The 23,759-nt window shown below is 33.8% G+C and overlaps 3 protein-coding genes across 5 annotated transcripts; 2 read left to right on the top strand and 1 right to left on the bottom strand.

Annotated features, from left to right (window-relative positions):
- Nucleotides 1–3,280: 3,280 nt before the first annotated feature.
- LOC112784450 (glucan endo-1,3-beta-D-glucosidase) lies at nucleotides 3,281–5,954 on the top strand. The gene has a single exon (XM_025827651.3). It carries the CDS (start codon nucleotides 3,535–3,537, stop codon nucleotides 5,518–5,520), a length of 1,986 nt encoding a protein of 661 aa, XP_025683436.1. The 5' UTR covers nucleotides 3,281–3,534; the 3' UTR covers nucleotides 5,521–5,954.
- Nucleotides 5,955–13,106: 7,152 nt separating this feature from the next.
- Nucleotides 13,107–15,283, bottom strand: LOC112786517 (uncharacterized). Its single transcript, XM_025829888.1, has 2 exons — nucleotides 15,093–15,283; nucleotides 13,107–14,997 (listed from the first exon to the last, which is right to left on the bottom strand). The coding sequence occupies exons 1-2, from the start codon at nucleotides 15,281–15,283 to the stop codon at nucleotides 13,107–13,109; spliced, it is 2,082 nt and encodes a 693-aa protein (XP_025685673.1).
- Nucleotides 15,284–18,536: 3,253 nt separating this feature from the next.
- Nucleotides 18,537–23,581, top strand: LOC112783564 (uncharacterized). Of its 3 annotated transcripts, none has more exons than XM_025826560.3 (7): nucleotides 18,537–18,991; nucleotides 19,958–20,080; nucleotides 20,451–20,636; nucleotides 20,737–20,818; nucleotides 21,670–21,734; nucleotides 22,808–23,043; nucleotides 23,234–23,581. In XM_025826560.3, the coding sequence occupies exons 1-7, from the start codon at nucleotides 18,710–18,712 to the stop codon at nucleotides 23,253–23,255; spliced, it is 996 nt and encodes a 331-aa protein (XP_025682345.1). In that variant the 5' UTR covers nucleotides 18,537–18,709; the 3' UTR covers nucleotides 23,256–23,581. The 3 variants fall into 3 exon arrangements, with proteins under 3 accessions (XP_025682345.1, XP_025682343.1, XP_025682344.1); XM_025826558.2 differs by lacking the exon at nucleotides 23,234–23,581 and adding an exon at nucleotides 23,134–23,207; XM_025826559.3 differs by lacking the exon at nucleotides 23,234–23,581 and having other exon boundaries at nucleotides 22,808–23,207.
- The last annotated feature ends 178 nt before the right edge of the window (nucleotides 23,582–23,759 follow it).

The raw sequence follows: 23,759 nt of genomic DNA, 5'->3' as shown, positions 1-23,759 counted from the left end.
ATCAAGGCAATAAAAGATTATACCATCCGGAGAGGTGTGGATTATCGGGTATATGAGTCGGAACTAACGACATTCTATGCCAAATGTACAGAATATAGCGATGGTTGTGACTAGTTGATCAGGGTTACCAAAATGCAGAAGAAGTACTGTTGGGAGATAAGAAGGTACAATAGAAGTCACACTTGTACCAGGTCTACTATTTCTCAAGACCATTCGAAACTGGATTCCAAGACAGTTGCAGAAGCAATTAAGCTGTTGGTAGAGGTTGACCCGTCTATAAAGGTGAAATCAGTCATTACTGAAGTCCAGTCAAAGTTTAACTACACCATCAGTTATCGCAAGGCTTGGTTAGCAAAGTAGCAGGCGGTCGAATCAATTTTCGGAGGTTGGAAAGCATCATATGAAGCTTTGCCCATATGGTTTGAGGCCATGTGCCACAAAGAGCCATCAGCAGTGGTTCACTTTGAAACAATGCCTGCTTACCAGGAGGATGATTTGGTTCCTGATATACGTGTACTATACAATCTTTCAAACCCCTAAACCACGTTAACTTTATAAAGCTCCCTCTACAGTCCGTCTTCCTCGGTGCAAGCAAGCACTCGGCTTCCAATGCTTCAAAACTACTCATGGTCGGTCCTGTAACCGGAAGACCATTTGTCGGCAGACCGAGAATTACCACCACATCCTCCAAGGTCACGACACACTCACCAACCGGAAAATGAAATGTGTGAGTCTCCGACCGCCATCTCTCAATTAGAGCATTAATCATTGCTGACTGACATTGGATAACTCCAATCTGGGAAACATAATAAAATTCAGTCTCGCGTAACTGTGACTCAACAATTTGGTTGTATGGATCCGGCGGCTTTAAATGATCACACATCAACGTCCGTAAACCCTACAATATCACATTTCCGTTATAAGGACAAGTATAATATAACTATATTATCAAAAACACAATTATCCTTACATATCCTTTATAACTAATTCCCAGCATAATTGCATTTCAAACATACACAATAAATCTGTTATACAAAAATCCTTCAATCATATTCATTATCTTATAACAAAAATTAATTAATCTTACACAGTAAATCAGCCTCTATTATTATTATTATTATTATTATTATTATTATTATTATTATTATTATTATTATTATTATTATTATTATTATTATTATTATTATTATTCATAAAACAGCATACTAATTTTATTATTCTTATTCATAAAATAGCATACTAATTTTATTATTATTATTATTATTATTATTATTATTATTATTATTATTATTATTAATAACACAGCATACTAATTTTCTAATATAAGTTTAGTTATTACTAATTTATTGTCTAAATTTTACTGAATTAAAATTCAATTATTAATGCTCATAAATAAAATAATTTATTAAATTTTTATTATTAATCATAATAATTAATTAAACTCAATTACTAATACTAATACTAATAATAACAAAAATAATATATCAATATCTACCTACTCCAATCTAATATGTACAGATCTCATTTTCCTTCTTCTTTCATTCATTCATTATTTACATTCATCACATTCATTTATTTTTTCATTTTATTTTAACCAATAAGCATAAAAAAAAACCCAATTCAACGGTAGAACTTACTTACCATATCATACATACATACATAATTAATTACTATTTTAATTTCTATTTCTAACCACCTAATAATAAAATTATACATACATACATGATTAATCTCTACTTAGTGCCATTATAATATATATTGCTAATAAAATATAATATTATCACTATTATTATTATTAAATCAGATTATTAAAAAATAAAAACTTACATAATTTGAATGTCCAAGATAATTAACAATATAAAACTCTGATTGATTTACTTCTTTAAATTTTTGTCTTGGCATTTTTGTTTAAATGTTTTTATGAGGATTGTTGTGGTCCAACAATGGTGAAATGAGGAAAGTGGTGGGGTTGGGAGCAAGAAGAAAGGGATACGAGAGTGAGAGTGAAAGAGATAGTGCTGGGAGGGGTGAAGCACTGGTCCTTGGAATAGAGAGTCACGGGTCAACCAAAAAGCCAAGTGCATGCATGACGCGTGGACAAGAAGTCTCAAATCGGACCCACCGATTTGTACACCTTCCGCGTCCTAAAATCGGTCCGTTCAATTTCCGTCCTCTTAATCGGTGCGTCCGATTTCTTCTACACCGCCGTCACATCTCGGTGAAACACCATAAACCCCCATATCGCTACTATACTCCATCAACGTCTCCATATCAAAATTAAAAAACTCACGAGGCCCAAGCGTATGAACAAAAGTTTATTTGAATTTGATATTAACGAGTTTACTAAGATATTATTCTCAAACTCAATAAATACTTATAAAAATAATTTATAAAATAAAATTGAGGCTAACTAAAGAACTAATTATTTATACGTTAATATCAGTTTATTTTTTTAATTTTTATTTATAATAACATTCAAATGAATAGCTAAAATTATATATAAAAAAAAATTTAAAATTTTACTTAAAGATATCCAAAAGTATAATAAAAAAAATACTTAATAAATAAATTATTTTTGTAATAAATTTAATTAAGTCTTTTTTTTCTTATGTTTATTATTCTTTTCTTTTTTTTTCGACAAAAAATTTTAGTTATCAATATTTAAGTTATTAGATTAATTTAGTTAAATTTAATTACTAAAATAACTTAGTAATGTAACATCATCTTACATGTCAAATGTCCAAATTTTAAAGATCATAAACGTAGCATACATAAAAAAAAAAACTTATTTTATCCAAATGAATATTTAAAATCTAAAAAAAAAAGAAAAACATTATGTTCACATAATTGTTGACTGATTTTAAAAATGTTTGCTGATGTATATTAATTCCCCAAATTTTAGTATCATGATACAATTTAATTTCTACCATTTCTATCAACTCTTTTTTTCTTTAATCTACATCTATAGCCTAGTTCCATATTCCTTCATTTGTCATTTCCCATCTTAAACTTGAAGCAATAATTTCAGTCTTCTTTACTCCCACCCTTCCCATTTAACGTCCCCATCAAGAATTCCATTATTTTCTCAACTTGTGCTAAACCAATCTAAAATCTAAGTCACCAACCCAATAATCTCCAATATACTATATTATTTTAATAATACTATTATTGCCTATATAATACTGATAATAGGGACAAGTTGTAGTGTTGAGAAGTTGCCAATGCTGAAAATAGAAGCCTTCATATCATCTCAATTTGAAGAATAATTCTGAGCCAACGAAGTATTTATACAATGTGTATAATAGGTTGTTTATTTAACTCAATATGAGTTAAAAATGAACATTTAGGATAAAATACTATTAATTTATTAAATACAACACATCCATATTATCTAAAATAACTATTCGAGATACTCTATTGACTCCTTATACTTCCTATTTGAAGAAACCTCCTTTCTGAACATTATAAATTCCACTAAAACCCGATCACCAAAACCACCACCATTACCATCATAATCAGATATTCACATCAACAATGTCTTCTTTTGTTTTCCCAGAGACCAATTCCACTGTCCTCCCAGACCCTTCCAATTTCTTCTCCCAAAATCTTCTCTCAAACCCACTCCCAACAAACTCTTTCTTCCAAAACTTTGTTCTCAAAAACGGTGACCAACCAGAATACTTCCACCCTTACCTCATCAACTCCTCAAACTCCTCACTCACTCTCTGCTACCCTTTCCACAACTCAAACTCTTCATTCATATCCCAAGTCTTCATCAACAACCTCACCATCACTTCCTCTAACAATAACAAACCCGAGGGCAAACACGTCATTTCCTCCTACAGTGACCTTGGTGTCACATTGGATATCCCTTCTTCCAACCTTCAATGCTTTCTTGTTAAAGGAGCCCCCTTTGTAACCGTTTCTGTTACACAACCAACCCCTCTTTCAATAACCACCATCCACGCCATTCTCTCTTTCTCCTCCAATGATTCTCTCACCAAGTTCACCTTTCAGTTCAACAATGGCCAAACATGGCTCTTATACTCTTCCTCACCAATTACCTTGACTCACACTCTTTCTGAGATCAGTTCTACTCCTTTCTCCGGCATAATTCGGATAGCTTTGTTGCCGGATTCCGACGCGAAACACGAGGCTATTCTTGACAAGTTCAGCACCTGTTATCCTGTCTCCGGCGAAGCCATCGTCGGAGAACCGTTTCGCGTCAAGTATAATTGGAACAAGAAAGGCTCCGGTGACTTGTTGATGTTAGCACACCCTCTTCATCTTCGGCTTTTAGATAAGAACAACAACAATGATGTTAATGTAACCGTTCTTGATGATTTCAAGTACAATAGCATCGATGGGGAGCTTGTTGGTGTTGTTGGTGATTCATGGATTCTGCAAACCGATCCAGTTTTCGTAACATGGCATTCTTCAAACGGTGTAAGGCAAGATTCATACAACGAAATCGTTTCGGCACTTTCGAAAGACGTTGAATCTCTTAACTCATCTTCAACATTATTACAAACTTCATCTTACTTCTATGGCAAGTTAATTGCAAGAGCTGCAAGACTTGCATTAATAGCTGAAGAGGTTTATTCATTTGATGCGATTGCCAAGGTTAGGAACTTTCTTAAAGAAACCATTGAGCCTTGGCTTGAAGGAACTTTCAATGGGAATGGATTTCTTCATGATAAAAAATGGGGTGGAATTGTTACAAAGTTAGGATCTACAGATTCTGGTAAAGATTTTGGGTTTGGAATTTACAATGATCATCATTATCATTTGGGATACTTTATCTATGCAATTGCAACGCTTGTTAAGATTGATCCAGCATGGGGTAGTAAATACAAATATCAAGCTTATTCTCTTGTCTCGGATTTTATGAACTTGGATATGAAATCAAATCCAAATTACACTCGTTTGAGGTGTTTTGATCTGTACACATTACATTCTTGGGCCGGAGGACTAACCGAATTCGCCGACGGAAGAAACCAAGAGAGCACAAGCGAAGCAGTGAGTGCTTATTACTCTGCAGCGTTGTTGGGTATGGCGTACGGCGATGCAAGGCTTTATGGCGTTGGATCAACGCTAACGGCATTGGAGATTCTTGGAACACAAACATGGTGGCATGTGAAAGAAGGAAGTGGAATGTATGAGGGTGAGTTTACAAAGGAAAACAGGGTAATGGGAGTACTGTGGTCTAACAAGAGAGACAGTGGATTATGGTTTGCACCTGCTGAGTGGAAAGAATGCAGGGTTGGGATTCAGGTGCTGCCATTGCTGCCAATATCTGAAGCTTTGTTTTCAGATGTTGGGTATGTGAAGGAGCTTGTGGAGTGGAGTTTGCCTGCTTTGAAGAGGGATGGTGTTGGAGAAGGGTGGAAGGGGTTTGTTTATGGTCTTCAAGGGGTTTATGATAATGAAGGTGCATTGGAGAATATAAGAAACTTGAAAGGTTTTGATGATGGTAACTCGTTGACTAATCTTTTATGGTGGATTCATAGTAGAGGATGAAGGTGATCTTGAGAAGTGGAAGAATAATGGAGAAAAATCCAATAGCCGCTAACAATTGCCTCGAAAAACAATGAGGTGCTTGACAAAAAAAAAAATCCAATCCGACTCTGATAATTATTTCGAAAGGACAACAAGGTTTTTGTACCAAAAAAAAGTTAATGTTATTTTTTTTGGTACAGAGGCTAATTAATCCCAAAAAAAAAAAAACAAGAATTGGATTGAGTGTTTTTTTTTTCTTGGAGGCCTCATTGTTCTCGAAGTAATTGTCAGGGTTCGGATGGGTATTCACTATTCACTCAACAATAATGTGGTGAATCATTAGTCACACTGTGTGGGAAATAAAAATCAAATTAGAATAATGTCATGTATTTGAGCTTTCAACTCATGCTGGATTACTACTTTTAATTAAAAATAAAGTTACGTTACTAATAAAATTTATTATTTTTAGTTAATATTTAGTTAATAAAAATATTTTTGTCCTAAATGTTAAATTTTAAATTTTAATGATATAAAATAAAATAAAAAATATAAATAATCAAATTTTAGTTAATTAATATTAGTTAAGGGTTAACTATTAAAAATATTCCCGAAATTTGTAAACGATGACAATAATGCCTCTCATTTTTATTATTGACAAAAATATCATTAAATAATTTAAAAATGTACATGAAATGTCTATCCGTCAAGTGATGTCTTTTTCGTTAACAAAAATGTCTGATGTGACAAACAGAAAAACTTATGTGGCAAACGAAGATCTCACCTGAACCCATTCTCAAATTTCTCAATTCATTAACCCTAATCTCCAATTGCAAAATGAGAACGTGATACATCTGAAGAGGGGTTCAACCATGAATAAAGCTGGAATGAAGTGAAGGTCTGCATCAATGACAGAAGGATGCAACGATAGGTGCAAAGACTCTGGTTCGAAACAGTATGATAGTACGTGTCTCTGCTCTCTTGTTGTTGTTGCTCTGAAATCGAAGAAGAATGCTAACCCAGGGAGGTGGTTCTTTCGGTGCTCACTATGGAAGGTAAGCATGACTTGGTTTTGCTTACCAATGGGTCTTCGTTGTTGTTCCTATTTTAATATGTTTTTCGCACCTTTTGATTCATTACTGTTCTTCATCGATTTTCAATTTGTGTTCTTGGGAGAATAAAAACCACGATTGCAAATATTTTCAATGGATTAATAAATTGGAAGAGCAACACATAGTTGAAGAGGAGGAATGTTCTTGGAACAACAAACTTGTGCTATCTTCACGTGAAAAACTCAAACAGAAGAGCGTTAGGAAGCTGTCTGAATCAGTCAAGTGTGAGGACATAGTCTCCATGGTGCTACCTGTTCTTACAAAAGAATTTAAAGAGAAATTGAAGAAGATTGAAATTCTTCTAATCATGATGTGCATTGGGATTATAATTGGTGTCTTCATCAATTTCTTTGCTCTGTGAGCTGTTTGTACTAATGTTAAATAGTGGATGAAAAGTAAATATCAATCATTAAAGTGTATTTTGATAATTGTAGATGTGCCAAATTTGGTTAAAACATGGAATGACAACTCTTGTATTGTATTTTGATGAGAACTTGATGTGTATTAAGAGTACCAAATTATTTGACTGTAGCCTTGATGAGAACTTGATGTGTGTTGTATTTTTCAAAGTGCAGTAAAACTAAATAGAACACTTATAGTACAAACTTCATAATTAACATTTAAATGTAGTGTATCTAATCACATTGATCATAACAGGTTACATAACATTTATCAGCAATCTCCAAAAAGTAAATTAACATTTCCTATAATCCATGCATAACCTATGAACAAGTGATAATATCTAGATGACATAAGCTAATTAGGTAATGTACCATAAGAAGTACTAAATAGAGTCAAACACAACCTAGTCTAATAAATTTCAAAACAACTTAAACAATTCATCCGAAAATCTCATTAACACCCAAAAAAATGCTAAATCAGTTCCACAATATTAAAAGACCTTAATACAACACATTCATCATGACTTTTTTTTTTTGGGGTTCTCTGAAGGCTTTGAAGGTGCAGGTGTGGGCATGAATTTCATGAACCTCTTTGTGGTGCCTTTACTTGCTGCATTCATTATTTGTTGAGAAACCAATGAGAGAGCACTGGAGCTAGAATTTGGCACATACACTTGGCCTGGAATATTAGGTCTTACAGGAATATTGGGCCTACCAGCCACACTGGGCCTGACTTGTGGTGGCCTAAAAGGTGCATTGGGCCTCACTGTAGTAGCCCTTGAAGAGGGAGCAGCAACATTCAGTGGAGCAACCCTAATTAGATCATGTGTACCTGCAACAGTGGACCTAGCACTAGATGCACCCCTCCTCATAGGTCTTGGTGCAGCAGCAACCGCACGAGTAATCTTTGGTGGAGCTGACTTCTTAATAGTAATGGCTGGTGCTTTTACTGAAAATGCTAGTATTGGTGCAGAGCCTGTTGAGCAAGATGTTTCCATTGTTGTGCCTACCGTCGTGGTTGAAGCAGATGCTGATGCAAGGTTTGTACCCAACCCTTGGGCTTGCTACAAATTGAAAACATAGATTCTAGAAGTCTGTATGTGTTGCAGAAAAAATAAGTACATAAAAGAAAATACCCGGTGTTAACAACATGGGAGTTTAGTATTTATATGATACCTGAATTGCATAATTTTTCTAAATGAAATTACCTTCCACTGCAGGTTCAACATATGGATTCACATCTTCACTTGACACTTCCTGCGCAGATTCTGCTTCTCCTCTAGCTTCTTCAGTTGGTGTTTTCCCTCCTAATTTGGTGATGCCCAATGATGGTGGCCTTGCATGTTTCTTTCTAATCCTCTTTCTACCATGTCTACCTACATCCTCAAATGTTAACTCACCAACTACTGCAGCTTTGCCCTCCCTATATTGTTCCTCATTGGTTTCATGTCCAGCAGTTTGATCTCCCTCAACTTGGGATGCCTTAGTTGGTAATACATTAATGGTCTTTACACTATTGTTGTTTTCATCATACACCTCAGAATCAACATTACCCTTCTCTTGACCCTCATCTTCATTACCATTGTACTGATCCTCCATCACATCATGTTCTCCCTGCCTTTTATCATTACCACAAACATCCTTATCATCCACCTCTACAACTTCTACCTTATCATCAGATACCTTGACTTCATCTACGTACTCAGGATTTTCTACAACAGCATGCTCAAAATACAAGTGAACCCTATTACCATTTTTCATAGTTTCCTCACACATACAAACAACATCAGCATTCCTCTTAAGCGGCCTTAAGCCATTTGATAAGTCAAAACTGGCCTCCAACCAATGAACGTCCTTAAATCCTGTGTAACTTAAATCGAGAAACAACACTTCTACCAGAAATAAATTACAAATATCCACACATATCCTATCAATGTTGCTAACAGTACCCCCAAAATATTACATTCCACCCTTTTGATTGCTCTCTAACCTACCCATGTGGTGCATCACAAATGTTATGAGTGTTGACATCTGAAACTCCAAGCAGAAAAAAGACACATTTTAATACTAATAGAGCTCCAATCAACTACTAAAATTGTTCTTCCAAAACAGAAAAAAATAAAACTAACTAAACCCTAAACCAATGCAATACAGTAACACAACGCATACACTAGAAAACAAAATTTTAATGCCCAAAAATCAACATTGTCACATACTTAGTTGCCATTTTTTCCATCAAAGACCATATAACCACAACAACATAAATGACACAAAGTTCCTAACGGAAAAGATAATATGCGTATCTTGTCAAATGAACAACCACCAAGATGCGACAATGCCCTTCCAAACCAGCGCCGCGGAAACGGTGGACGAACGATGGTCTTCGACGATGAGTTAAAGAGGAGAAGATGGAAATGCAATAATGACTACAGCGTTAACCCTTTTACTCTCTTTGACCCTCTTTTACAGTGTTAAAATGTTTTAACTTCTTAATACATTAGTTGAAATTAGGTTATTAATTAGGGATTAGGGTTAATGAATTGGAAAATTTGGGAATAGGCTCAAGTAAGATCTCCATTTGTCACATAAACTTTTTTGTATGCCACATCAGACACATTTCTGTTAACGGAGAAGGCATCACTTGACGGGCAGACATTTCGTGCCCATTTTTAAAGTATTCAAAGATATTTTTGTCAATAATAAAAGTGGGGGCATTATTGTCAACATTTATAAAATTTGGGGGTATTTTTGGTGGTTAACCCATTAGTTAATTTTGTTTTAAGATTTATAATTAAGGGTCTAAATTAAAAATTTATGACTTAAAATCTAAAAATTAATATAAATATACAGTTTCATAAAAAAATTGGCTAATGTTAAAAAAAATAACTTTCTGACATTATTCAATAAAATATTAATTTTAAATATTAATTTAAAATATTAATTAATATTGATAAAAAATATTAACATCTAAAGTTTATTATATAATTATTTATATTCACTTAAATCTAACTACTATAATTTTACCAGATAATTCATAACATATTATTGAGACAAAATAAAAGATAATCACAAACATAGTATCATCAATTTTATAACAAAACTATTTTTTAAAATAACGATAAAAATTCAGCATATAGGAAACCAATTAAATAAATATATTTAGGAATAATAAATACTACTTTTATTATTAAAAAGGAAAAATTAAATAATATTATTTAAATATAAGACAGAATAAGAAAAAAGTGTTGATTACCTATAATTTCAAAATAATAAAAAAAATTAATTTTAACGCACTATTTTTAAAGTAATTTTATACAAAATAATTAAAAAAATAATTTTAACGCACTATTTTTAAAATATATATATATATATATATATATATATATATATTTATTTATTTTTATCTTTATCTTTATAGTAATACAAATGGAAAGATTTTTTGCTGACATGGCGCTCATATATTGAGTTTGAGAGTTTATTTGCTTAGGTGTCGTTATTATGAATTTTTACATTTTTATTTATAAATTGTAACTTATTATTTGCTTGGGTTGTTACTTTTTAAATTTTTAAATACGCTTTCTTAGGTAGTTAGGTATTTAATTGAAAAAATTAATATAAAGGACCATTAATAAAACTTAATTAATAAAAAGGATTATTAATTTTAAAATTATTAAAAAGGACTCATTTATATATTATTAAAAATAAAAACAAAAAAAATAAAAAATGAAAAGACAATAATATCCAATAATCTTTCTTCTCCTTTCCCTTGTTTTCTTTCCCCATCTTCTTCACCCGTTCTCAAACCCACTCCATACCCAACCTAAGGGAAACGTTGGTGGCGCGCATTTGAGAAGATTCGCCAAAGGTAGAATCGTCGTATCAGAGGCGGAATCGATGCCGTCTTCGTCGCGTCAAAAGAGATTCGTCTTCATCACCATCCAGCAAAGTTGTCAGAGGCAAAATCATCATCTTCGGACAGAATTGTCTTCTGAAGCTCGTCGCCGGCGGTGAAACTCATTCGTCCCACGTCGACCATCGCTCCTTTGACTCCTCCAGTCGCTCGCAGCAGCAAGCCCCACCTGAAGCTCCCCAAAGCCACACGCTTATTTCAGGTTCAAGTCCCTGCCTTAAGCTTTTGAGTTATATTAGTATCCCTGAAATTAAAAATTGTATAGCTTTTAAGGTGAAAACTGCAATACATGATGAAGTTTGAACATTTTCAATTCATGAATAAGATTTTAGTGTGATCTGGAAATGCCTTAATTCAAACCTGATGATGCTATTAGTCACTGTTTTGTTTTACTGATTATGTAATTTTCAATTTTGTTTCTTTCAAGTTATAAGGGCATATGCATTAAACAAAACCTAAGTTACATTTTTTTTAATGAATATAGTAGTGCATTATTGATGTTAAGAGCGTTATTTTTGGCCCCAGTAAGAACTCTAATAACACTTGTTGTCTATATTGAAAAATACATTAAATGAATGAATGAATCTGAATTTGAAGGGTTTATGTTCAAGGTGTGTTTGGTATGAGGCTGAAAATAAAGATGGATCAGTTTTTGTTTCTAAACTTGTGTTCTAAAATTGTTCATGGACTTTAAACTCAATGCTTTGGCATTGCTTATGATTGTAGCATTTCTTTCTATTTGTCTAATTAAAAGAACCTGATTATATGTCATGACTCTTAATTATGTTTACACAAAAAATGCAGGATTTCAAAGATAAAGAGCTTACTTCAACAATTTAGTCTAATAAATTAGGTCATGTGGTAAGTATCACTACTAGCCTTTAGGTGGCTACAATTTAGTGACCTAAAATAATTTATATTGGTTATAATAATAAAAGTTTATGGTGATTGTTTTGCCAGAGAATTAACCAAAATTCTTGATTTCACTTTGTACTTTGTTTCTACAGGCTCAGGCAAGACAGCAAGGAGAATATGAGACTCTCCACCGTGACTTAAATATTGAATTTGGTAAATGGAATTTTAGTCTTTTGGATCTTGAAAACCCGTTTCCAAATAATGAACCTTCTGTCCATCTTCTTTGGCATAGAGAGGAAGATTTGATGGTGCCTGTTATAGTGCAACAATACATCGCCGAAAATCTTCCCTGGATTCAGTATCATGAACTCAAAGGATCTGGTCACTTGTTCCCTTATCTTGATGGTATGAGTGATACTATCATTAAGTCACTTTTAGGTGCAAAGTAGGCTTCTATGTTATGGTTAGTGACTGTTCTGTTCCGGCTTCGAGATTCGGCTTCTCCCTATCTGAAAATTCAAAGAGTTGATTAGAGTGAAATATATTATCTACATTGAAACATCATTGAGTACACATGGCTGTAGGGAGAATCAGGTTACTTTCAAACATGAATTCTATCTCTTGCTTGAAAACAGATTGAAAGAGAAGCTGAAATGTTTCTCTATAGCCTCATTGAGTCTATGAACCTGAATTGATTTGAAATATGAATTTCTTTTCGATGAGTATGATGATTATTGTCCATGATTATTAGTAACTAACAACTATCAAGGCTATCAATGAAGCATAAGGAATAATGGTATGAAAATATTAGAGTGGTCTAATTTTACTGGAAGACTGGTACGGAAGCACAATTATTCATTGTATCTTTGACTTGTAATGAAAATATCAATTGAAAATTTTATAGAAAGTATTTCTTTTTCTAAGATTGTTTTGTTTAACTATGAGCAGAGTTACACAATTTTAGTGTAAAATTGCAGAGTTTGTGCAGAAAATTACAGAACATTAGTGCAAAATCATAGAAAAAATTAAATTACAAATTTTTATTTACTAAGTGCAGCAACTTTAATGCAGAATTGCACAATAGAACTAAAGCCAAACCTGTTGCATAATTCAAGTGCATATTTGTAGAAACGCTATTAAATCAACGTAAAACTACAAAATTCAAGTGTAAGATTACACAAATTTAATTAAAAATCAAAGTAAAACTATAAAGTTTAAGTGCAGATACAATTAAGAAACTCGGCAGAATCACCTAATATGCATAACTTAAGAAAAACCAATATTGCAATTCTAAATGTGACAATCTATAAAGTTAGAACTACCTAAAAAAATTCATATTTTTTCTGGATTAGGATTTCTACATTTAGAACGATTATGACCACTCTGATCACATCGGCTACATTTGTAAACATGCACATCTTGAAATTGTGACTCTCGGCCCTTCTTGCATGGTCTTCCCGGAGGACGAGTTGTTGTAGGTGGCATAAGAAAAATATTATTCTCCCAATCTGTTAGGGTCAGGTTGTTGACATCAGGCATGTCATGAGTTTCAATTGGGATCATACTGCTCACATAAATCTTTTCTTGTGAACTTTTCAGATAGCACTCCTCTACATAGGTGTAGATATTGCCATGTAATAATTTAATTGCAGCACAAGCATGTGGACATGGAATTCCAGTCATTTGCCATTCAAGACATGTACATTCTTTGCGTAGTAGATTCACACATACATCAACATTTGACCCTCTAACCATAACATTATGATCTCCATATCTCACTGCTTTAAGAAACTCACTTCTAGCTACATGTTCCATCAATATTTTATCAATCTTTGGCCCAACTTCATTTTTCCATTTAGTCATCTCTAACTTTGCAGTATATAACAGATTTGCAAGTTTGTCTCTATGCTCTGTTATTAAAGCACAAATACTATGAGTCCTCTCTTTTCTTATCCATGAATTAAATGATTCAGCTACATTGGTAGTTATGAGGTCCCATCGTCGATGAGGGAATTGAGACTTTGCCCATTTGTTAATATCTCCTTTAGTCTCTAACCAATTTGCAAGTTCTGGTGAAAATGCACGAAGTTGTTCCACAGCTTCTGTAAATTCTGTGCCAAAATGGGTATAACAAACTGCGTCTAGTAGTTTTTTTGCATCTTCTTTTACTTCACCGCGTATTCCCCTCTGTAACTTTTTAGTTTCTGCACAAAAATTTTCTTTCACATGTCGATAACAATAAGCATGTCTATCCCTGTCATATACTTGCTCCACAGCTGCAATAATTGATGGATGCCTATCATATATTAACGTAACTGGAATTGACCCAGTTAGTTCTTTCAAATTAGATAGGAACCAAAGCCAATTCTCATTATTTTCAGCACTAACAATTGCATACGCAATCGGAAATAAATCATTATTTGCATCGCATGTAGAGGCAGCTAGAAGAGTTCCCTTGTATGGACCACTTAAGTGGCAACCATCAATAAATAATATAGGCCTTGCTCCACGAAGAAAACCTGTCACACAACACCCATATGCAACAAAAAGCTTTTCAAATTGATAACTAGGAGAGCATGTCCATTTTGCAACTGTTTGTGGATCAGTTTTCACTAAACGATTACATATCCAAGGAATTAGCATATATGAATCTTTAGGTACGCCATTAATTTCAGCTAATGCTTTCTCCTTTGCAGCCCAAGCTTGGTGATATGTTAGTGAAAATCCGTATTCCTTGAAAATATCATTTCGTATGTCATTAGGCAACTTGTCAGGAGTTAATCTCAACTTGTCGACAATAATTGAAGACACCAAATTAGATCTGAAAGAGTGAGTACTCTCCAATACATCTTGAGCTGAGTGCTTATGATTCTTGATAAAATGTCTCACCACGAGGAACGAAATATTTTTTCCCATAGCATAAGCCGACAATTTCCACGGACAACCTTCAACCTTGCAGACACAAATTATTTTACCCGGACTGTTCTTTAAGAACTTGTATGTAAACTTATGAGCAATACCATATTCAAACAATGCTTTCCTCAGCTTACTTGCATTTTGAAAAATCTGTCCTTCTTCCTTTATAAGATCATTCCACTTAGCAGAGCCATTGATAATCTGAGGTGTAGGGACAAGTTGGGTTGTACATAGAATTGGTGTCAATGAATTTTGACCATCAATATTAGTAACGACGTCTCCTTGAGTTGAATTACTTGATAGTGTACTAATCATAAAAAAAAATTAAATTAATTTCATAACAATTCACTAATCACTAATATAAGAAAATTTATAAAAAGATAACCCAGTTGGAATACATACCTGTCATGGACGTTGTCGTCATTGTCCTCATGAGGTGCAATATCATGGTTAGTCTTTTCTACCTCCATGATATATACATGAGCTGTATCATCATTGAATGTGATCAATTGGTTAACACTATCAGTATCAATGAGATCTATGAGTTGAGATTGGTTAAACTTGAATGTGTAGGTAATGCGTTTATTCTGCATATTTTTCTTGGTTCGAAGCCATATCTTATGCATTAAATTTGAATGTGTGCATCCTTCTTCAATTAGCTCTCCTATGATTTTTCCTCCATGATAAATAATTTGCTGGTTTGGTACAACTTCAATATTACCTCCAATGTGAAAATAACAAAAAATTTGTCGACGAACAGCAGATTCCATGTCTATGCAAAAATATAAAACAATAAATAACCAATAATGAGGGAAGAGACATTAAAATCTAAAAACGAGTTTGAAAGAAATATATTACTCAATAGCAATGTTTCTGCAAGGATATACCAGAAAATCAACTTACATGCCAGGAGTATACTCATAGGTACTCCCAAGTCTTAAGTTTTGTGATTGGCAACAACAAATGTCTCTATGAGTTATAGATGAAGAATAAGGATTTGAGTGTCATAGATAATTAGAAAAAAATTATGTTAAAAAAAAGAAATAAATGAAAAAATAATATAAGGATATATTTGTCTCTTCACAAAAAAAAAATTAGTCCTTTTTTTTAAATATTAAAAAATAAGTCTTTTTAAATAATTTTAAAATTAAAGATCCTTTTTAATAATTAAATCTTCCTAATGGTCCTTTATAATAATTTTTCCTATTTAATTTTTAATATTGTTGAATTAATTATTTGTTTAGCTGTCGTCACAAAAAATTTTAAAAATTATAAATTATTATTTACTTAAGTTGTTTACTAGAATTTTTTAAAATTGTATTTATAAATTATAAAGTATTAATTGATTGGATTGTTACTTTTTAATTTTAAGATATTTGCTTCGCTAGATTGTTTTACTTAAGTTGTTATTTTTTAAATTTTAAGTTATCTGCTTATGTTGTCCTAAATAAGTTCATGTAATTATTGATTATTGTAGTTACCTTATATTTCTAAATTAATAAATTAAATTTTTTGAAAAAACTAATCTAAATTTACTTTAATTTAAATTTATTCCTAAACTAATAAGTCACATAATTTTTTAAAAAAATAAGTTCTATTTAAATAAACTAAATAGAAAAATAAGGGAGTAAGTTCACATAATAATGATAATAATTGAATAAATGACCATTTGCACCCATCAGAGTTCAGAACACTGACATTTGTACCCATCGTAAATGAAAACTGACTTTGTAACTATGAGAGATGGGCTCCGTGTGACAAAAGTAGCCTGACTTGGGTTGGCACTTGCTTTGGGATTGTAGGACCCTACGTGGCTCTCCGAACCTCCCAAAGCCCTGTCTACGTGGATCTGAACGACGCCCTTTCGACCGGGAACGTCGCACCACCCTGGATTCCGACCTCTCCGACGATTATCGTCACCGCCGCCGAAGCCCCAGCTATGACTCATATGATCGTAGTAGAGACCGCAGCCGTGATCGCCACCAACCCGAGTCGTCTGAACGTAGAAGCCCCAAGCGCGTCACCACCAACGAAGGACATCCTAACGGCGACGCACTTCCAAAGAACTTCGGCCGCCAGAACGGTGGCTTGTTTCACAACCGTGACCGTCGCAATGGTGACTGGCGACGGTGCTTCGATTCCGAGTCCGACGAGGAACTGAAGGGATTGCCGTTCGAAGGGTATCGGAGGCTGAAGAGGCAGAAGATGCGGAAGTCGCTGAGGCACTGTATCTGGAACATCACGCCAACCCTCCTAGGCGCGAGAATAATAACGATTCTAGCGACAAAGAGATCAAACATTACGAAAAATCAAAATCTAAATCCAATTCGGAGAGTTCTTCGGAGTCTGAATTGGAATCCGACGTTTCGCGCTCGAGGAGAAAGAGAAGAAAGAGTTCTGGTTCCAAGCGCAGTAGACGAAAGTCAAATAGCGATAACGAATCTGATGAGAGTGAATCTGAATCTGACGATTTAATTTCAAGGAGGAAGAGAAGAAGGAGTTCCAAGTCGAAGGGTCGGAGAAGGAGAAGGAGAAGGAGAAAAGTTGATAGTGATGTTGAATCGGAGGAAAGCGATATTGGTTCTACTATTGGTGATGAGTCAGAAGTTGAAATTTCAGATGATCTGCTTATTATAACTACTAATGACCCTCTCTCTCATTTGATAGACTTTGCATATTCAAATTTGTGACAAAACATGTCAGATTATAGGTATTTTCATAGTAAGATAATTCTTGCACCCATGCTTGAAAGTGTCGAAAAGGTAAACGATTTCATCTTGACAATCTTCCTAGGGATGGAAAAGGAGTATATAAGTTCTGACACAAAATGTCAAGTTGATGAGAATGAAGATGTACAACAAGAGTGGTTCACACCAGAGTTCCTAAATGACATAAAATGTTCGGGATTACCCAACCACAAGTTGACTTTGAAGCTAGGAGTCGCTGTAATGCTACTGCGAAACATAGACCAGACTTCAGGTTTATGCAACGGGACAATGTTAATAGTTAACGAAATTGACAACAATGTAATTGGAGCGACGATAGTAATCGGTAGAAATATTGATGACAAAGTGCACATTCCAAGAATGAACTTGATCTCTTCAAATTTAGGATTGCCATTTAAGTTCTAACGGAAACAATCTTCATTAACAGCGTGCTTTGCAATGACCATCAACAAGAGTCAATGTCAGTCATTATCACATGTAGGGCTTTACTTGCTAAAATTAGTGTTCACCCATGGACAACTTTACGCTGCTTTGTCAAGAGTTAAGAATCGCAGCGGTTTCAAGGTTCTAATTCTGGACGAAGACGGTAATCCAAAATCATTAACAACAAATGTCGTGTTCAAAGAAGTTTTTAATAATATTTAGATAAGAAAAATAGTATTTTCATTTTAATAACATGTTAGGATTTATACTTTTGCACAAATATTTACTGTAAATATAACTAATTTATCAATAACACTACTTTCAGACTTGAAATGAAGTGTATAACATAGAGCATAACATCATATACTAATTGCTTTTCTAATGAGGTTAATAAAATAATAAGTTGTTGATAAATTTTTATTAATCTTTTGATATAAAATTTACTATAAAATTGATATGCTACTATTACAGTTATATATATTCTTATTTTTTTAGGTCTCTCCTTATGGTTCAAGAATATTATAGACTTCAAATAATTTTATTTATATTTTATTTTGAATAAATATAAAACAGCATATTCAATACATTTATTATATAACAACAATGATAATATTATATTAAACTTGAAATATTTATGATTATAAAATATTATTTTCAATTTACAATGTCAAAAATTAAAATGTAAGGGTTTTACACTAGTTCAATTACGTAACTGTCATATTAACCAAAATAATTACGGAGTAACTGATCACTCTGATTTCGGTGACGGTAATTAGCAACACTCTGAGTTCTCGATCGAAATTGAGATCCCGGAGACTCATCTCATCTCTGAATCACACAGAACACAACAAACTCGTGACAGAGAAGACCATGGCGGGGTTACTAGCATGGGCAGCAGACGTGGTGGGCGGCGGCGGAGGATCAGGAGGAGAGGAGGAGTCGATCCCTTTGGTGCTGTCGGAACAGCAGAGCAAGTACGTTCAGGAGCTCGACCACAAAGCAACCTCCCTACGCCGTTCGATTCAAGATCTCCGCCAGAGACTGCCACCTCAGGACATATCTCAGAGCCTCCCTCACCTCCACGCTCACTCCCTCGCCTCCAACGCCGCCCTCGCCCTCCAGTTGAACTCCCACTCCGCCACCCGCCAACAGGTTACTGCACTCTCAACTAATCAACCTCATTCGCCGATTGTTTTTACACTGTGAAGGGAACAAGTGCTTAATCACTTGAATTATCCGTGTATTGGTTCGTCTATTATCGCATTAGATCTTGGAGGGGCTTAGTTTGGTGACATCGTAGCTTTTGAAGACTAATTTGTCTGATTAACTGTAGCTAAGTAGAATTAGGTATAGTGAAATTGATTTGGTTATAAACTTATAATTGATTATGATATAAAGTGATGTATAATTCGCATGTCTCGAAATGTGATAGGGTTAATCGAAATTGACAAAAATCAATTCTAAACTCTAAGCTTACCAATGGATCTCCAACATGCTACTAGAGTTTACTCTGAGGTGACTTCAGAGAGTGGGATTAAAAATGGAGAAGAATTATCTATGTTGGTAATAGATATGAATCTTGTTTATAGTGGGGGTTACTTGATTTTTATATTGGATCTGTCTTCCACCTATTTTGTGGTTGAGCTTATTGTTGAAACAATAAATTTGGTAATGCAAATTGCTGTGTTCTGTTTATGGATTATGGTTACGCACATTTGTGTGAGTGAAATTCATTAGTTCTAGCTGCTACAACTGTCCGAAAAGGGGATTGTGAATGTTTCCGGGTTGTGCTATAAATCCAAATTGGAAAGGAAACTATTATTGTTAAATATAGGAGAATGAGTCCGAATTTTGTGGGGGAAAATTGTAAGACTGGAGCTATTAGATCAAACTCTAATAACATTTTTGAGAAACATATAATGATAATTTAATCCCAAAAGACTTTGTCTTGTTTGGTTCATATCCCCGTTCTCAGTAGATCAATAAATAATATGATGTAATATGTTTTATACGGGAGAATGGAGAAGTATCACTGCCAGTTTTGTTCTTAGTTATATTTGACTTATATGTTATTATTACCTATGGTGCTGAGTTGTGAGTTTTTTATGTTATGAACAGGCCCAACTTAGAGAGGTGACATTAAAGGAAGAAAATGCTGCTTACGAGAAGGCTATATTAAATTGCGAAGATAAAATAAAGGAGAAAATTCAAGAGGCAGATTCACTACGTATGAAATTAGAGGTCAGGACTATGATTTAGTTTACTGTTGAATGCATCTTTCACAAATATTGTATTGTTATCCAAATTGGTGGCATAGTTTGTTTTCCAAAGATGATAATGGAAGGCATACCTTCCATCTTTAAGGAGTTATCTGTTGGATATGCGGACAATCTGTCCAGATCAAAGGATGACGCTCATTACATCTTTATATTTTGTGAGACGCTCTTTGTTTTGTGGCATTTTCCTGTGTGCTCTGTTTTATTTCCCATCTTGACTTGTGTATGCAAGATTCCATGGTGTACTATCAAGAGAGGTTCTATTTACATTACATATGTTTTCAGAATTGTACTCTTACACTTGATAACATTTATTCTTCCACTTTGTATTGCAGGAGATGGATGAAATGGAGAAGACACTGAAAGCTGAACTGGAACATATGCAAGTGCAGGCTTCGGTTGATGCCAACAAATCATGGAGATCTGATGGATTGAAGGAAGAGATGAATCCTAAAGCAGACGATGCAGATGCATCAAAATCAGCTATACAAGAAAAATTGGAAAACAAGAAGAAAGAACTGGTTCATTGTATTTCTAATCACAAAAATCTTCTCATATTCCCATCACCTTACTATTTATTGGAATATCACTTCCAAATTAATAACCTTTCTTTTGATTCAGTGTTCAATGGAGGTTACTGTACAAGAGTTGGAGAAGAAATGGGCTGAAATGCAGGAAAATGCGCTTAAGCAACCTTCCCCGGGTATTATATTGTTATTGTTGTTTTAAATGTAAATGACTAATTTATTGTTATTCCTCTCTCCCTTTGTTCTTTTGTGTTGCTTCCTTGCTTTTGCTGGTACATATTGTTGTACACATTGAGAAAATAGATCATAAGGAATTGTTGCAAATGAAACTTAAATACACAGAGTAGGACATGGTTCTACAAGGTACAAATACAAACTACTTGAGACTTTTAAATGTTTACATTGTTGATATTATAGGAAGTTCAATGTAAAACTACTAGCATATGTGATCTCTTGTAAGTTGGATTATCTTCAAGCCTCTTTGTGTGTTTGAATACAAATTTGGAAACTTAGTATAACCATTTTGGCTAAACTGTTTATTTCTGATTTCGCATGAACAAACATAATGACTAATACTGTTTGCAGTAAAATAGCTAGTATGGATTTTAAAAAGCTGATTGTGTGCGGGATTTTAACAAGATTGTTTGTCACTCCGGTTTGCAAGGGGAGTAGGTTCCCTTTTTGGTTGATAATTGATATTAGTTTCATTTTATTTATTTCCATTATTGTCTTAAATTGTAGCTTTTGGAGGATTCCTGATGCTCTTGTATAACTCTTCTTTGTGCATGAATTATTCTTTTAGAAAAAAGTTTGACAAAAAAATATAAACTATGTATTTCTGGCTAGAATTTAATCCTCTTATGTTCCTGAATATTGGATACTATTCTTATGCATGTGGAAATCCATGCTGTTTAATTAGGGTGTAAATGTAATTATTGTTTTATTATGTTTATTCTGTCAGTAATTTTGTACTCTTTTGATGTTGCTGGTGTACCATTTTGTGATCTAAGGCATTCTTGTTCTGCAGCTCAAAGAGAGAAGGCTTTGGATAAGCAGCTTCACGGTCTAATAGAGCAACTTGCTGTTAAACAGGTCCTTTATACTTCCTAATCTTTGTTCAACATGCAACAGCATATTTTAACTGTTTGTTTGGCAAAAGATTATAACTATTTTACCATTTATGAACTGTTTGATTGATTATTTGCATGTGCCAAATCTTTTGATAGAAAACAATTTTTTTTTTTTTTATTTAGAATATGAGTATACACAACAGAGGATGATCTGTCCTCTCATAGATACAAAAGGTGTGGATAACTGGATATGACATAAAAAGCTTAGTTGTTTACCAACCCGCGTCAATCCCTTTGAATGTCATTTAAAGAAGCCCCCGTTAAACAGACTATGTGTTGAGCACCAAAGAGAAGCCGAAAAGATAATCCTATCCCAAATGAAATCAATAGTATGAAATGAACCATTAAAAATCCTTGAATTCCTCCAGCCAAATTCACCAGAGCTCTGCAAAATCTGCGGACAGCCATAGAATCTTTGCTCTTTTACATGAGCCACAACCTCTGAAATTAGTAAGCAGAAACTGGTGTAAGTTCATAGGGCAAGCCCACGATTCTTCAAAGATACCAGAAGGCCTATTCGACAGAGATCTTGCCATAGGGAAATGTAAAAAGAGATGGGCGACTAATTCTGAATTCAACTCACTTTATGCTCATGTTAGGTGACAGAGCACTGAATGGTTTGTACTTCTAGAGCATGTCATTAGTGTTAATCTGATTGAAAACTGCAGTACAAAACAAAAGCTTCAACATGGAGGCAGCTTTAGATTTCCAAATAAGTTTGTGCAAGGAAGTTTCTATAAAGACTTGTTATTTGAACAAATTAATGGTGGACATACTGAACACCTAGATAGACAGCTGTGAAAAAGAGAAAATAAATACAAAGAACAAAAAAAAAAGATAATAGAAAAACATGGGAGAAATGAGAGATATAGATATAGATATTTGGTGCTACCAAATTCTATGTTAAAATTTCATTTTGGATTTTGTTCTTTGGAGAAGAGGTCAAGAATATTTCGATATTTGCATGTGAATTCTTCATAAGTGGTTACCTTTTGAAGGAAAGTCTAATAAACTTTCTTCCTCTATTTCCCTCAGGCACAAGCTGAGGGCCTGCTTGGTGAAATTCATCTGAAAGAGATGGAGTTGGAAAGATTAAATGGACTATGGCGACAAACCGAGAGCAGCAATTCAGAGGCTAATGCTGCCAGGAATCGTTTTAGTAAAAGCTACTCCGAGAAGGGACATAGTTTGTCGGATTACGATGGTAGCCAGAGGCTTCCTTACCATTCTGCTGGCAGAACTGAAAGCCTGCAAAGGCTTATGCTACTCAGGTCGGCATTTGTGCTTTATATTTTTATTTTACACATTGTTGTATTTATCCGGATATCGTTTTGACAAGAGTTATTATTACTTTTACACAGCACGATTGAACCCTTCTTTGTACTCATCAAATATGTTGTCTATAAAAAAGAAATGTTGTGCAGAATTTAACTTATATTCATTCTTTGAAGTTTTGATCAGATTATGTTATGGTTGTAACTGAAAGATGAGACATGAGAGTATAGGAAAATAGAGCTCATTACAAGGATACTCACTTTCTAGGATTCAAATTCTGCAATATGATATGGTATAGCTGTGGTAATTGAGTTAGTTTGGTTTCACTGTTTCAAAAATATGACATCTGAAAAAGAAACACTAGGTCAAGTGATTGTCATTTTTATTGAAATGGCTAATGTAATCAAGATTTCATAATATTCAGAGATTAATTTAGATATAATATCAGCATAGTCTTTTGACTTTGTAAAAAATACTTGATCTCTTGATATTTATGAATTTGTGAGATTGAAGATAGATGCTTCAAATTTTCTACACCGAGTTATTAAATGCATCAATTATACTGTTCTGTGTTCTCTTTCAAATAAAATAACAGGGGTTGTTGATCTTTGCTGAACTGTGTTAAATAATTTTTTATGTTTCTATAGGCTCCCTTATCTGTTCCGTCAAATAATATTCTTTAGGTTCCTTCAAAGTCCAAATTTGCTTATAT

This window comes from Arachis hypogaea, chromosome 20 (assembly GCF_003086295.3).
Source record: "Arachis hypogaea cultivar Tifrunner chromosome 20, arahy.Tifrunner.gnm2.J5K5, whole genome shotgun sequence".
Lineage (NCBI taxonomy): Eukaryota > Viridiplantae > Streptophyta > Magnoliopsida > Fabales > Fabaceae > Arachis > Arachis hypogaea.
The sequence above is the reverse complement of the archived record's forward strand: the minus strand, read 5'-3'. Positions and strand labels throughout refer to the sequence as shown.